This window comes from Myotis myotis, unplaced genomic scaffold (genome assembly GCF_014108235.1).
Source record: "Myotis myotis isolate mMyoMyo1 unplaced genomic scaffold, mMyoMyo1.p scaffold_m19_p_2, whole genome shotgun sequence".
Taxonomy (NCBI): Eukaryota; Metazoa; Chordata; class Mammalia; order Chiroptera; family Vespertilionidae; genus Myotis; species Myotis myotis.
This window is the reverse complement of record NW_023416324.1, coordinates 129035044-129049846: the sequence shown is the minus strand read 5'-3', so window position 1 is coordinate 129049846 and position 14803 is coordinate 129035044. Positions and strand designations below refer to the sequence as shown.

General features: G+C 36.8%; 1 protein-coding gene across 3 annotated transcripts in view; it reads right to left on the bottom strand.

Annotated features, from left to right (window-relative positions):
• Positions 1 to 466: 466 nt before the first annotated feature.
• The window catches only part of CHMP2B (charged multivesicular body protein 2B), a 38278-nt gene continuing 23941 nt past the window's right edge, over positions 467 to 14803 (bottom strand). For all 3 annotated transcript variants that reach the window (XM_036348016.1, XM_036348017.1, XM_036348018.1), the window contains 4 exons: positions 13017 to 13211; positions 7469 to 7571; positions 2372 to 2478; positions 467 to 2170 (listed from right to left, as the gene is read on the bottom strand). In XM_036348016.1, coding sequence (XP_036203909.1) covers positions 2060 to 2170; positions 2372 to 2478; positions 7469 to 7571; positions 13017 to 13211 — 516 coding nt within the window. In that variant the 3' untranslated portion in view covers positions 467 to 2059. The remainder of the gene's footprint in view (positions 2171 to 2371; positions 2479 to 7468; positions 7572 to 13016; positions 13212 to 14803) is intronic.

Here is a 14803-nt window from a genome sequence, read left to right as displayed (position 1 = left end):
TTTTGTTTTAGTAAAGGGTACCTTGGTATTATAATTTTATAGTGCTTGTGAAAACTGCCATTGAGCATTTTATAAATTTAGCCAAATCATGACTCTACTTTCTCCTCTGGGTTCCCAGTCTCCCGTGGCAGCCACGTTTGACTGAAATAAAAGAAATCACTAAGACTTGTCTGTTTTAAAAATGTATTCTAAAATGTTTATCCTCTGGAAGTTCTAGGAAAGGAATGATCAGTTCAATTTCATGTGAAATCACATAATTCTTAGGCTTACAACATTCACAAACATCAATCCTATACCAACAGCTAACTTGTAAAAAGATAATTTTTTGTTAAAATATAAGTAGCAGAGTTCTCAAATTTTCTTTCCAGGAAAAAAATAAAAATCATTATTTTGAAAAATTACCGGATATGCATAAACTCTTTAACTTAGCAGAAGCCAAAAATAGAGTAAAAGAGATTTATAAAAGCATAATAGCAAAAAATCTTTATTGGGATTTTTTTTAACAAAATAATTTTTAAAAACAAAAGCCCCCACATGTAAACAAAAAAGTAAATTAAAGTTAGTTGGCATTATTATGTACATCCAAGAATCAAAACAGTTCTGGGTTAACATTCCATAATTCAGTAAAATCTTTTGATCCATTGATGCTCAGGGTAACTTTATTTAATCTACTAACAATGGAACCCATTTGTTGAACGTTATAAAATGGACTGTAGATTATAAACTATATTATTTAGCTTTTCATTCTTTCCACCAATGCATATGCCACATGTATACTAGTTCTAAAATGAATTATGTTGTCAATATTAGTCCAAAATGTCCATCATCCCAAATTAACCATGTTACACCTATGTAATCTGTTCCAGGGATTTTATGGTGGAATGTGCTAGAACTCATAATTACATCATTTTTCAAAACTAACCTAATTCTAAATTCTATCTCTATAATCTGCTACTTTTTAATTTCTTCTCACTTTCTATACATACTTTAAATACTAATGCAATTTTACCTTTAAAAATACTGCTAAGACATTAACACACATTTAGGCAGTAATTTCTGACAAAGTTGTAGTTTATTCACCAAGAAAAAAGTGCTAATGTTTATTTTAAAATTTACCTAGAGCATTTTCGTAGTGTTACTTAATTGAGAATGATGGTTTCAATTTAGAGGGTTCAATATACACATTAATACAGTTCAAAATTAGAGATTAAAGTATATGTCACATGGAAAAAATCTCCTCACTTCTTAGAAGACCAAAATATTCCATTCTATTACTACAAAATATTATTAATTCAGTGTCTGTTTTTGCTAACATATTCAATTCACTTCTATAAGCTTTACAAAAGACAGCCTGGACAGTTTTTGTAAGAGGTCTCAATTTTAGTTTAAAATGGATTTCTTTTCTGTCAGTTAAAATAATTTAAAGATGTGCACAATGTTTGTGCTGTTTAAGGCAGGTGCCAAGCACATTTTGAAAGATAATAAACTTATTAACTTGAATATCCTCCCGAAGGGGGAAAAAACAATAAAAGAAAAGCTCACGACAGTTTTTATTTAAGATGGTTGTTTAAATAGCACTCTTCTTTCAGACCATTTAAAAATAATTTGGCAACTAACTTGCTTATGATTATAACACATATCACTTACAAGGCAAGCAACAGATATAGAATTAATGACATACTTTTAATATTTTTACAAGACTTTTTAAGTTGGTGCCTAGTGGCATTTAACAAGATTTTTTTATTCAGTGTAAAAGGATTTATAACATAAACTACACAATTAATGAATATAATTTCTCTATGCCATGCAGAAAAGTCGTCAACTTTTTACACATCATCACTCCTAAACTGTTCTAATTAAAATCCAAACTGTTCCCATTTTGCATCATTGTCATTCTTTGGCAAAAAAATTCAAAATAGCCATGGGTTAGAAAACAACTGTTCACTCATGGTCTTCATTTTTGCAAAATAAATGTGTTTTGTAAAGGAATCGGCAATATGCCTGGTTTATAATTATAACTAAATAATTATAAATAAGCAAAGTATTATAGTTCTTTTGACTAGTCTACTCCTAAAGCTTTGAGTTGTCGTTCAATCTCTTCATCGGAGATCGTAGCCTTTGAAGTAGAGGCAGATGGTAAGCTTCGGGCAGCTGACGGAGCTTTGGCCATCTATATTAAAGAGAGAAAAGAAAAAAAGATGTGCCTCATTGAACATTTGGACTATGACATAAAGGATGTGCTGCAAAGAGGTTTAATTTCTTTTCCAAACGAATATAAAGACATGCATCTAATAGTAAAAGACAACTTAAAATAATTAAGTGACAAAAATAGTGGGAACTATTTCCAATTGAGAAAAGAAGAAGTTCATACCTTTCCAGAGATTTCAATTCCAATTTCATCAAGAACCTGATTCACAATATCTTGGCTTTCCTCTTCATCGTCAGAGCCATCAAAGATGTCATCAAGTGTATCATTGACTTGAAAGAATGGGGAGAAAAAAGCAATTACTTTCAGACTTCAGGCTACATTTACTTTTTAGAAGGCAGCCCAAATACACACACACACACACTGTTATATTACAGAAGGACAAACTTAGGTGAACCAACAATGACAAAAGTCACTTTCAAATGTCAATGAAGTTCATTGATGAATACATTTTGAGGCACTAAATCTGGAATAATGTTCATATCAACACAAATTATCCTAAAATAACACAAGTCTACTCTGATTTTTTAAAAATTCATCTTTAATAAACTAGGACTATCTGATATTCACAGGTACAGGATTAAAGTTTTTAAATAAGATTTCACAAATTGAATCTGTTCAGCTGGTAGCTGTTAAACCTGACCATGAAAGAATATGCAAGCATACAATATCCTGTAAATATTTGGGATTCAATTTACTTTTTTTATACCTATAATTATATTTTTACCTTTTTAAAATTTTCATTCAAGATGTATGTAGAATAGTCTAACAAAGTGTAAGATTTAATATTTTATTAAACTTGTCCAAAGAATGATGTCCAATTTAACCCTACAATGATTATTATTGCTATACCCTCTTCCACCTTTCTCCCTTCCCTTCCTAAAATATTTATGGAAAACCTTCTGTACAGAAGGCATTATGTTAGGAGCTATGGGAAAGGAATTTCTGAAAGCTTGGGAATATGTCACATTTATCTTTGAAACTAAGTGCCTGGAACGTGGTACAAATACAATTGATAGATAATGGAGAAAAATGAAGATCTTAGGTAGTTTGCACTTAATTAGAAAAAAGAAAAAGAAAAACGAATGATTATAAAAAGGGAAGAGATTATATCCAACTGGGAGGCAGTAACATGTGAGGTGGTCCTTGAAGGCTGCATAGGATATGACCAAACAGAAGCAGAGGGAATTCAATGAACAAAGACATGCTAGAAGGGAATAGGGATACATGCAAGAAAGAGTAGGTTCTTCTGTTTGGTTATTTAAGGTGCATGAATGGAAAATGGCTGTGAGGGAAACAATTAAGCAGCCAGCCTATCATCATTCTCCTGATCACCGGGGGATGTCCCCAAAGGAAAGGGGTCAGGTAACCTAGTCTGATCTCCCTGTACAAGTAAGCATGCTGCTCCTGGTAAACAGATATCTGCTAGCAAGAGAGTCCTTGCTCTCAGCAGGGTGCCCTTGGTTCAGGATGGCTATAGCAAATAAACCTATCATCTATGGGCTTATGAGCCATGACTCTCTAGCAAATGTCACATACGGTAAGTGACCATGTAAGGTATAAATTCAAGATGTTTCATATCTTAAATGTTTCCTTCAACATGAAACTTTAAGTATACCTCATTACATACATCATCTATCATTCTGGGTCAAAGAGTTTGTGTCTAATAAGAAAAGATCTCAGGAGTTATTTGAGATGTCCAGCCCTCTCCCTGTTTTGCATGTCCATTTTAATTGCTTGTATCCTTGACATCTTAATAAACCTTAATATTGTTTAAGATCTCTGATTTATATGAGCATGACTTGAGAATTTGACTTCTTGTGTTAGCTCAATAGTATAAAGTAAATTTGGAAAAGGCTAAAGAGCTTAAGGCATATATACTGAGTTTAACATTCAGTTTATTTGAATGTTAAACTCAATTCTACCATTTCGTACCTATGCAACTTCTTTACCTGTCTGGATCTCAGTATTCTCACTGGCAAAATAACAGAACTGGACCTGAAAATTGTTTGATTCATGACGTGGGGATTTTTATTGTAATCAGCAAGAAGCCACTGAAGAAGCACACTCACCTTACCTCTAGCTTCTATAAAAGTAATTTAGCAATTGTGATAGTCAAATGATAGGGAAGTAATACGGGGCGGGAGGCCGGGGGAGGGGCGGCAGTCCAGGTCAGAATTTATAAGGGTTTCAATGAAAAAAATGAAAGAAGGGGACAAATGAGAAAGACCAGGGATTTTTAATAAGGGATTAACAGAGAAAAATGTTTTCAGAAGTATAACAAAATTAATCAAGGACCTAATATTTTACAAAGGTCTTTTTTCCAAAACTGGAATGTGAACACGTTTTAGAGCAATACTGCATAGTAGAAACTATAATTTTAAAAAGATGTCCCTTTAAACTTTAAATTTATCTTTGGCTGAAAAAACTAATGTTGATATACTTTATTAGGTTATAGAAAAAAAATAACCACCAATAACTACTATCATTTCAGACTCACTCACAAAGTACTAACATACAAATAAATACAACTGTAAGATATATGAATTATAAGTATGAGCTTATTAATTCCCTTCACTATAGTTTAATGGAAAAGTTAATTCCTCTAATAAGATCTGCTCACACCTGTGCCATCACTGGAAACCAAATAAACATGTGAGATACTGTGATCACTATATAAATGACAATTCTCACAGTCATTAAAAATTCACTAATGATGTTTCAAAAAATCGTATTTTTCAAATAAACATTCAAAGAACTAAAGAATTTTTTGAACTATCAAAAATAGACATGCAGTATCATTAAATCCTAAAAGCAAAATAGATAATGTGAAATAGAATACTAGAACAATAGTGAGCTTAGTAACCTTGGTAATTTATTTAGATTCTAATTATACACTAAATGCTGTAAAATTAAAATGCTAGCTGAGCTAAACTGGCATATCCTTACACAGCTGTAAAAGAATTAGAAAGCATCTTTGAAAAACAATGATGCCAGTTTTGACATATGTAAGTAATAACTCAATGTTGACCAGGATGCTGTAAAGGGTCACTCATTCATTACTGATGAAATAGAGACTGGTATATTAGTAGTCTTTCTGAGAAGAATTTGGTAGTATGAACCAAAATCCTTATAAAAGTTAATATTCTAAGGAGATTTAAGAAACTTACACAAAAATAAAACATTTATGAAAGGATTATCAAATATATTAAACATTTTAAAACAATCTTATCAACCACTATAAGAATGATTCAATAAATTAGGGTTGATGTTATTTAATATTGATGTTGTGCAATATTAAAGCCATTTTATTTATTTATTTTAAATAATTTTATTGATTTTTTACAGAGAGGAAGGGAGAGGGATAGAGAGTTAGAAACATCGATGAGAGAGAAGCATCAATCAGCTGCCTTCTGTACACCCCCTTACTGGGGATGTGCCTGCAACCAAGGTACATGCCCTTGACCGGAATCAAACCTGGGACCCTTCAGTCCCCAGGCCGACGCTCTATCCAGTGAGCCAAACCAGCTAGGGCAAAGCCATTTTAAAAAAAGACATCAGAGAAGATTCAAGTTCATAAGCACGTTGTTATACTATTATGTTTTTAAAATGCTGGATAAGGTTCAAAATTACAAATGTAATATGATCTAATAACTATTATAAGGTAAGAAACGTACAACATTAACAGCAACTATATCTGAGTAATGTGAAGATAGATTTGGAGGTGACTGGATAAAGAAGGTAAAGAGATTAGCTAAAGAACATATATGAAGCCCTAGCTGGTTTGGCTCAGTGGATAGAGCATCGGCCTGCGGACCAAAGGGTCCTGAGTTTGCTTCGGGTCAAGGGTGTGTACCTTGGTTGCAGGCTCCTCCTTGGCCCGGGCCCTGGTCAGGGCACTTGCAAGAGGCAACCAATTGATGTGTTTTTCTCACATCAATATTTCTCTCTATATTTGCCTCTCTCTTCCATTCTCTCTAAAAATCAACGGAAAAATATCCTTGGGCAAGGATTAAAAAAAAAACAACAACAGCATATATGCATACCCCATGGACGAAGACAACAGTGAGGTGAAGGCCATGGGGGGGGGGGGGGGAACGTGCGGGTGGGTGGATGTGGGCAAAGGGTGGGGAAAAAGGGGGATACCTGCAATAATGTTAACATTAAAATTTTTTAATTAAAAAAATAAAAAGGATAGATTTTTAAAAAATGCTTTATTCCTTTGTAGTCTCCATAGTTCTACTATAATTTGCAATTGTTTTATATTAAAAAAGAAGAAAACCAACTATTAAATAACTTTGGGAGGGAAAAATAGAAGAATATAAAAGCTCCATTATCTCTACCTCCAATATAAATAGTATGAAAGAATCAATGCATATCTGAAACTACCCAATTTATATTAGAGTTATTTTATTTTATTTATTTATTTATTTTTTAAATATATTTTTATTGATTTTTTACAGAGAGGAAGGGAGAGAGATATAGAGTTAGAAACATCGATGAGAGAGAACCATCGATCAGCTGCCTCCTGCACACCCCCCACTGGGGATGTGCCCGCAACCAAGGTACGTGCCCTTGACCGGAATTGAACCTGGGACCCTTGAGTCCGCAGGCCAATGCTCTATCCACTGAGCCAAACCAGTTAGGGCTATATTAGAGTTATTTTACTTGCACTAATTTTATTTCCACTAATCAATAAAGTAAAGCAGCTGGGGCCAGTATGGCATAGAAATATGGCATAACATAGTTTATATTTTTCCTTCAGTTAAGCATTAATAGAACTTTGAGCCATATACATTGCCAATTTAAAAACACAATACTGTGACAATATGGACACCTGTTTAGTAGAAGGGTAATAAACCATTTCTTTTTGGGACAGATCCAAAGACTGAGAAACAGCGATCAGGCTATCAATCCCCAGAAGGAAAGTAGGGGAGGGCGGGGGTAAGGGGAAGAGATCAACCGAAGGACTTGTATAATGTATATAAGCCAAACCAATGGACATGGACAACAGGGGGATGGGAGCATAAGTGTGCGGGGCGAGGGGCGGGGGAGGTTGGGGGATAATGGGGGGGATGAGGACACATTTGTAATACCTTAACTAATAATAAAAAAAAAAAAAAAAAACTGAAAAAAAAATAAACCATTTCTTTTTTCAATATTTGTGCTTTCATGGATGAGAATATGAGACTGCTAGGAAACAGACTTAGCTAATTCAAACATGAGAAAACTATAAGTTTCATTCCTAACTATTAAACTTACTCATTTCTTCAGTCATTTCCATTTTCATGTTCTCCTTCTGGAAATTCTGCATTGTCTGTAATGTCTTTTGTGGATCCACCTTCTTGTTTACTGCCTGCATTGTCTTTAAAATATGAAGCAGTCCAAGTCAACTACATAATCATGAAAATTTTACTGTGGATAAGTCCTAAGAGAGCACATCAAATAGACACAGGCTTTGACAAGATACACTTTCTGCCATAATCAAACATAAAAATGTTAAGTATTCTAGAAAGAAATAAAATACTCAATTGGAAACCATCTGCTTAACATCTATATAATAAAGACTGGTGTGGAAAACCTCATCTGAACAGTGGGCAAAAAATTATGTAATAAAAAACACTGTCAATAAAAAATTCATTACTATTCAGATGAGAGAACTACATTTGACTATTATGTGGGAAGTAGGTAATGTCCAAATTAAAAATTATTTAATTTAATTTTTATAAATCATTAACTTAATATCTAAAGTAAAAAGGACCCCTGACTGGTTTGGCTCAGTGGATAGAGCGTCGGCCTGCGGACTCAAGGGTCCCAGGTTCGATTCCAGTCAAGGGCATGTACCTTGGTTGCCGGTACATCCCCAGTAGGGGGTGTGCAGGAGGCAGCTGATCGATGTTTCTCTCTCATCGATGTTTCTGACTCTCTATCCCTCTCCCTTCCTCTCTGTAAAAAATCAATAAAATATACATATATATATATATATATATATAAAATAAAGTAAAAAGGATACACTAGCATATGTACTTAATCCTTTAACACATTTTAAACCATGGTTTAAAGGAAGAAACAAACCACTGAGTTTTGCAAAAATATGTGAAAATAATTCTTTTACATTTTATGTTCACAACTTATTTCAGTAAAAGAGGTTAATGCCATCTAATATAGATACAATAGTTTATATACATATACAGTTTATAATATATCTGCATGTTATATAGTTAGTTCAGTATTAAAAGACACTATATAACATAAAGCATAACTGTTTCAAAGATGTGAAGCATACATTCTTTTCTCAGACAAGCAGTATGCAATGATGCAGCCCAAGTAATCTTGACACTATAAGTATGACACTATATCCCCCCTTCCCTACCAATCCACGCATACCTAATTCTCCAATGGCTTCCCATTGCTCTTAGTATTAAAAGCCAAAATCTGTAATTGGACTGTGAGACCAAATATTAATTGAACTCTACTTAATAAGCCAGTCTCATTTTGCACTACTGCCCTCTAGTCACACTGCTCTTTCACTTCCTTAAATGTGTCATGCTCTCTCCTGTCACGGGACCTTTGCATATGCTCCCTCTCACCTGGAATGCTTTCTCCATTTGCTTTTACTAACAACACTCCAGATTTCAGTTTATATACTACTTTCTTAAAGAAGTAGCTCTTGACATCCCAGATTAGAATATGTACGTTGGTTACATCCTACTAGGTACACATGAAGTTTTATACTTATCCGTGTAAATTAGAATACTTTACTTGCAACTTACATTATTATTGTAAACTAGAGGCCCAGTGCACAAAAATTTGTGCACTTGGGGGGGAGGAGGGGTCCCTCAGCCCGGCCTGTGCCCACTCGCAGTCTGGGACCCCTCGGGAGATAATGACCTGCTGGCTTAGGCCTGCTTCCGGGTGGCAGAGGGCAGGCCCAATCCCTAGGTGCAGCCCCTGGTCGGGCTCAGAGCAGGGCCGATTGGGGAGTTGGGGCACCGTCCCATGTCATGCACAGAGCAGGGTGAATCGGGAGGTTGCGATGCCACCGTCAGTCACGCTCAGGGTAGGGCCGATTGGGGGGTTGGGGCACCGCCCCGTCACGCACAGAGCAGGGCCAATCAGGGGGTTGGGGCGCTGCACCGTCACGCGCAGAGCAGGGCCCATCAGGGGGTTGGGGCTCTGTAACCTCTCACGCACAGAGCAGGGCCCATCCGGGGGTTGAGGAGCTCCCCCCTGTCACACTCAGGGCAGGGCTGATGGGGAGGTTATGGCTCTATCCCATCACACACAGAGCAGGGCCCGTGGGGTGGGGGTGGGGGCGCCGCCACTCTCACACTCAGGGCAGGGCCAATGGGGAGGTTATGGCTCTACCCCGTCACACACAGAGCAGGGCCGATGAGGGGGTTGGGGCGCCGCCCCCTGTCACACACAGAGCAGGGCCGATCAGGGGGTTGGGGCGCCACACCCTGTCACACACAGAGCAGGGCCTATCAGGGGGTTGGGGCACCGCACCCTGTCACACTCAGAGCCGCAGGGCGATCATGGGGTTGGGGAGCTCCCCCTATCAGGCACAGAACAAGGCTGATCAAGGGGTTGGGGCGCCTTCCCCTGTCACGAACAGAGCAGGGTGGATAGGGAGGTTGTGGCCCCGCCCCCTGTCACACACAGAGCCGCAGGGTGATCAGGGGGTTTGGGCGCTGGCCCGTCATGCTGATCCAGGTCTGGGAGGCCTTCGCAGCTCCATTGATCCCGGTGCTGGGAGGCATATTACCCTTTTACTATATAGGATAGAGGCCTGGTGCACAGGTGGGGACGGCTGGTTTGCCCTGAAGGGTGTCCTGGATCAGGGTGGGGGTCCCCACTGGGGTGCCTGTCCAGCCTGGATGAGGGGATGATGGCTGTTTGCAGTTGGTTACACACCCTTTAGGGTGGGGGGTCCCCACTGGGGTGCCTGGCCAGTCTGGGTGAGGGGCTGAGGGCTGTTTTCAGGCTGGCAGGTGACTGAAGCTCCCAACCGCTCCTTTTTTTCTTTTTTCTTTTTTTATTCTGGCCAGCTTTAGCTCTGGCTCCAGCTCTGAGGCCTCTGCTGCTGAAAGCAGGTATCTGGTTTGTTTGGGTTCTATAATGGAAATAGTTTCAATTCCAGCTCTGAGACCCCGGCTGGCTGAAAGCAGGTTTCTGGGGTTTTGTTTAGCTTCTATATTTGTAACAATGTTTCAAACTGCAAGCTCAGAGGCCGGCAGTGCCAGGCGGGGAACGTTGGAGTCCTCCGTCACTGAAGCAAGCAAGCCTCATGTTCGCTTCAAGCTGCCTGGCTGCCTGCCGCCATCTTGGCTGGCAGTTAATTTGCATATCGCCCTGATTAGCCAATGGGATGGGTAGTGGACGTATGGCTAATTACCATGCTTCTCTTTTATTAGATAGGATAACACTAACAAGAATAATTATAATAATAGAGCAGTTAATGCCTATATAACTTATGTGTCAGACACTGTTCTAAGCACTTTATATGTACTAATATTTAGAGTTAAATGACATTTAAATCGGAAAAATCTTTATGTGCCAGGTTCTACCATTTTCCCTATATTGCTAATGGGGAATGAAGGCACAGAAAGGTGAAATAACTTGACCTGGTCACACAGCTGTTAATTGGAAGTGAGATCTGAACCCAAGTAATTTGGCTCCAGAAGTTAGGTTCCTAATCACTGCACTAAACTACCTCTTAAATTGGCTGCTTTTTAAATAGACTGTAATCTACTACAGGTGAAGCTCATGCCTGGTTTTGTTTTCCATTTCATCTCCATTACTTGGTATAGTTCTTCCCTTTAGGATCTAAACCAGCCATGGGCAAACTACGGCCCACGAGCCGGATCCGGCCCATTTGAAATGAAGAAAACTAAAAAAAAAAGAAGACCGTAACCTTTTATGTAATGATGTTTACTTTGAATTTATATTAGTTCACACAAACACTCTATCCATGCTTTTGTTCCAGCCCTCCGGTCCAGTTTAAGAACCCATGGCGGCCCTCGAGTCAAAAAGTTTGCCTACCCCTGATCTAAACCAATACTTGCTGAGTTAACACATTTCTAAGAAATTTAAGTGAAAATTCCAATTCAGACATCCTCATTATTTTTGGATTCCATATTTTTGAACTTGCCTCCTCACTATCATTTATTTGTAACCTCAAGTCAAACTTTTAGTTTTGTGCTCATTTGTGGGCATGCAGAGAGCACCAAAAGTTTTAGTCGCCCAACCTGCACATTTTCAGCTGAGGTCGAACAGGCGGCATTCTGCATTCTTGTCTCAGCTATTCTGAACAAGTGGCCTTTTTGTTGCTTATTTGTTGCCACATTCTTGTGCCTTTGCTGGTGATTTTGCTGTTTAAAATTGTCCCCAAGTATAATACTAAAGTGCCATTTAGTGTTCCTAAGTGCTACAAGGCCGTGATGTGCTTATGGAGAAAACACACTTTGTTAAATTAGCTTTGTTCACACATGAGTAGTGTTATTGCCATGAGTTCAATGTTAATGAATCAACAATTAAATATGGTTTCTTTCAACAGAAACACACACAAAACAAATTTAGGTATACACTGGTTGACAAAAATGTTGTATAACCAAAGGCTCACAAGAACCTAACCCTACATTTCTCTTCAGAGCAATAGTTTGATATTCACTAATTCAGTGTTCCCAACATTGTAGAACATTAACTATTGCAAATAATGAGAATCAAAAGTATATACCATTTTCCTCATATGAACCTTACTTTCTCTTCTCCCTGGCTTTTCCCGCTTTGCTCTTCATATTCATACTCCTTCTTCCCTATATTTAACAACTAGTGATGTAAGTCTTTTGGATGATTCTATTCAAAGATCTGTGCAATTCACTGAAGGTCAGCACAGACTGATGAGTAGGGGCAGTTTCCTTTTCAGACATATCTTAACACCCTCCCCACAACTGAACTGTAAGATCTGTGAGAGAAGAGTCTTTGTCTTAAACTTCTTGTTCCTTACAGTCCTTCACATGCATCAAGCAGCTCATTATTTACTAAAAAATCAAAAGGCTCAGTCCTTTCAGGTTTACAGTAAAAACATCTATAATAATAGAACCGTAATATGCTAGTTAGATGGGATGTCCTTCCTGACGAAGCCAGGGCTGTGAGGGAAGCCCGGGTCCCAAGTGCCTGCCAGCAGACGGAGGGAAGCCCGGGTCCCGGGTGCCAGAGGGAAGCTGGTGCCGGCAGCAGGGGGAAGGAAGGCCTACTCTTCCACAAATTTCATGCATTGGGCCTCTAGTTTTTAATATAAAAACTGAAAATTAAACATAAGTTCCTATTACAATTAATTGATAAATCCTTCTAATAGTATTCATGTGTCCTTCTGACACATACATGAAAATGAATCACGAGGAAATTACTACTCTAAAGTAATCAAAACGTATAGCTCAATGAAATAAGCTCACAAATCTCTGACAGTTTAAGAGATAAAAGCAAACACTGTTTTCAGTCAGTTTAAAAAATTTAGAAGCTACATGTGACCTTGAAACAGTGAAAATGTCCTAAAAAAAGAAATTTTATAAAATTTATTAAATCTAGGTGGCCCTCTTAGTGCAGTAGGCAGCACGTCAGTCTCATAAATCAATAAAGAATCTAGAAGTAGTTTTCTGGATTATCTAATATTATAACTCATTTTGCTAAAAATTACAGATTCTATACTACATATGTGACAGGAAGTGTTTTAAAATATGATTTGAATCTTGATATTTAAGTATATTAGATTAACTCCAAGTCTATGGATATAAAGGCTTCTACTTACCTTTGCTGTAGTAGACATTGCACCAGCCATCTTCATCTGGGAGTTCATCACTTTTGTTTGTGTGGACATAGAAGTGACTTTTGAACTTACAGCAAAAGTTCTTGTTTTCTGTTTCCGTAATTGTACAAGCTGTTTGGCTAAAACTCTGCAAGCTTCTTTATTACCAATTTTGGCCATCTTCTTAATTTCTAATTCCTAAGAGAGGAAATAAAAAGAGGGGAATAGAATCATTGAGGGGTAGGCCTCAAGATTTATTTCAAAAGAACAGGTCAAATATATACATGGGTGGACAAAAGTAGCTTTAGAGTTGTTCATATGGAAGATACAATAACTAATAAAGAATACTACAAGTATAAACTGTTTCACATACTCACAATGTAAACCTACTTTTGCCCACCCCTGTAAAATACACCCTTTCTCCCTGATCATGAATTGAGGCAGAGGCTGTCATAAAGTCATAGAAAGAAAAGAGTAATTTGAGAGGGCAACTTAGTCCACATGTTTCTATAGGGAAGAACCAGTGCCTTCATCTACAAATACAAAGCTGGTCTACAAAACAGTATGCACATAGAGCCCAGCAGAAAATTTAAAAAACTCAACCCAAAAGTAGGAAGGAAAGAAGAAGAAAAAAACAAATAAAGGGTTTGGTGGGACATAGCAAAAAAGAGCACGGTGATAGATTTAAAGCTAATAATGTAAACATATTAAGTGAAAAGGTCCATCTAATAAATAAAAGGCAGGTTTTCAGATTGGATAAGACCCAAATATATGCTAGCTTAGAAACAAATTTTAATTAACAACACACAAAGCTAAGTAAAATAATAGAAAATACATATTATATATAAATACTTATTACAATCTGGAAATCTGGAGTGGCTACATTAATATCACATAAAGCAAACAAAACTTGAGAAAAAGCAATATTACTAGAAATAAAAAGGGGCATTTCAAAATGATAAAGGAATCAATACGTAAAGATACAAAACACATAAAAGTCTATGTAATAACAATGCTTAAAAATATATGAAGCAAAACTGATAGAAGTGAAATGAGAAGCAAACAAATATACAATTAGCTTGGGGAATATCAACAAGTATATTGCTGTAACTGTTATAACTAATGGGCAGAAAATCTGTAATACAGAAGATTTACAAAAAACACTATTACTAACTTGACCTAACCAACACTCACAGAAAACTTCAAAACAGCAGAATACTCATTTACAAGCGTACACTGAAAAAAAAGAAGCAACAAAATACAGCATATTCTACATCAGAAAACAAGGCTCAATAAATTTAAGAGGGTTGAATTGATACGAAGTATGTTCTCTCACCACAATAAAATTAAACTAAAGATCAGTAAGGAAAATAAGAAAGTCACAAATGAGCAGAAATTAATGATTCTAAATAAGTCATAGATTTTAAAAAAAATGGAGGAAATGAAATAATATTTTGAACTTAATAAAATGAAAACAGCACATATCAAAATGTGTGGACTATAGTAAAAGAGATTCTTAGAAATTTACAGCATTAAAGGTTATATTAAAAAAGGTGAAGGGATTAAGAAGTACTAATTGGGAGTTACAAAATGGTCATGGGGATGTAGAGTACACCATAAGAAATATAATTAATAATATTGTAATAACTGTGTATAGTGCCACAGGGGTACTGGAATTATCACTCTGTAAGTTATATAAATGCCTAACCACTATGCTGTGCATGTGAAACTAATATAATATTGAATGTCAACTGTAATTGAAATAAAAATAGGTATAAAAATTAATTAAA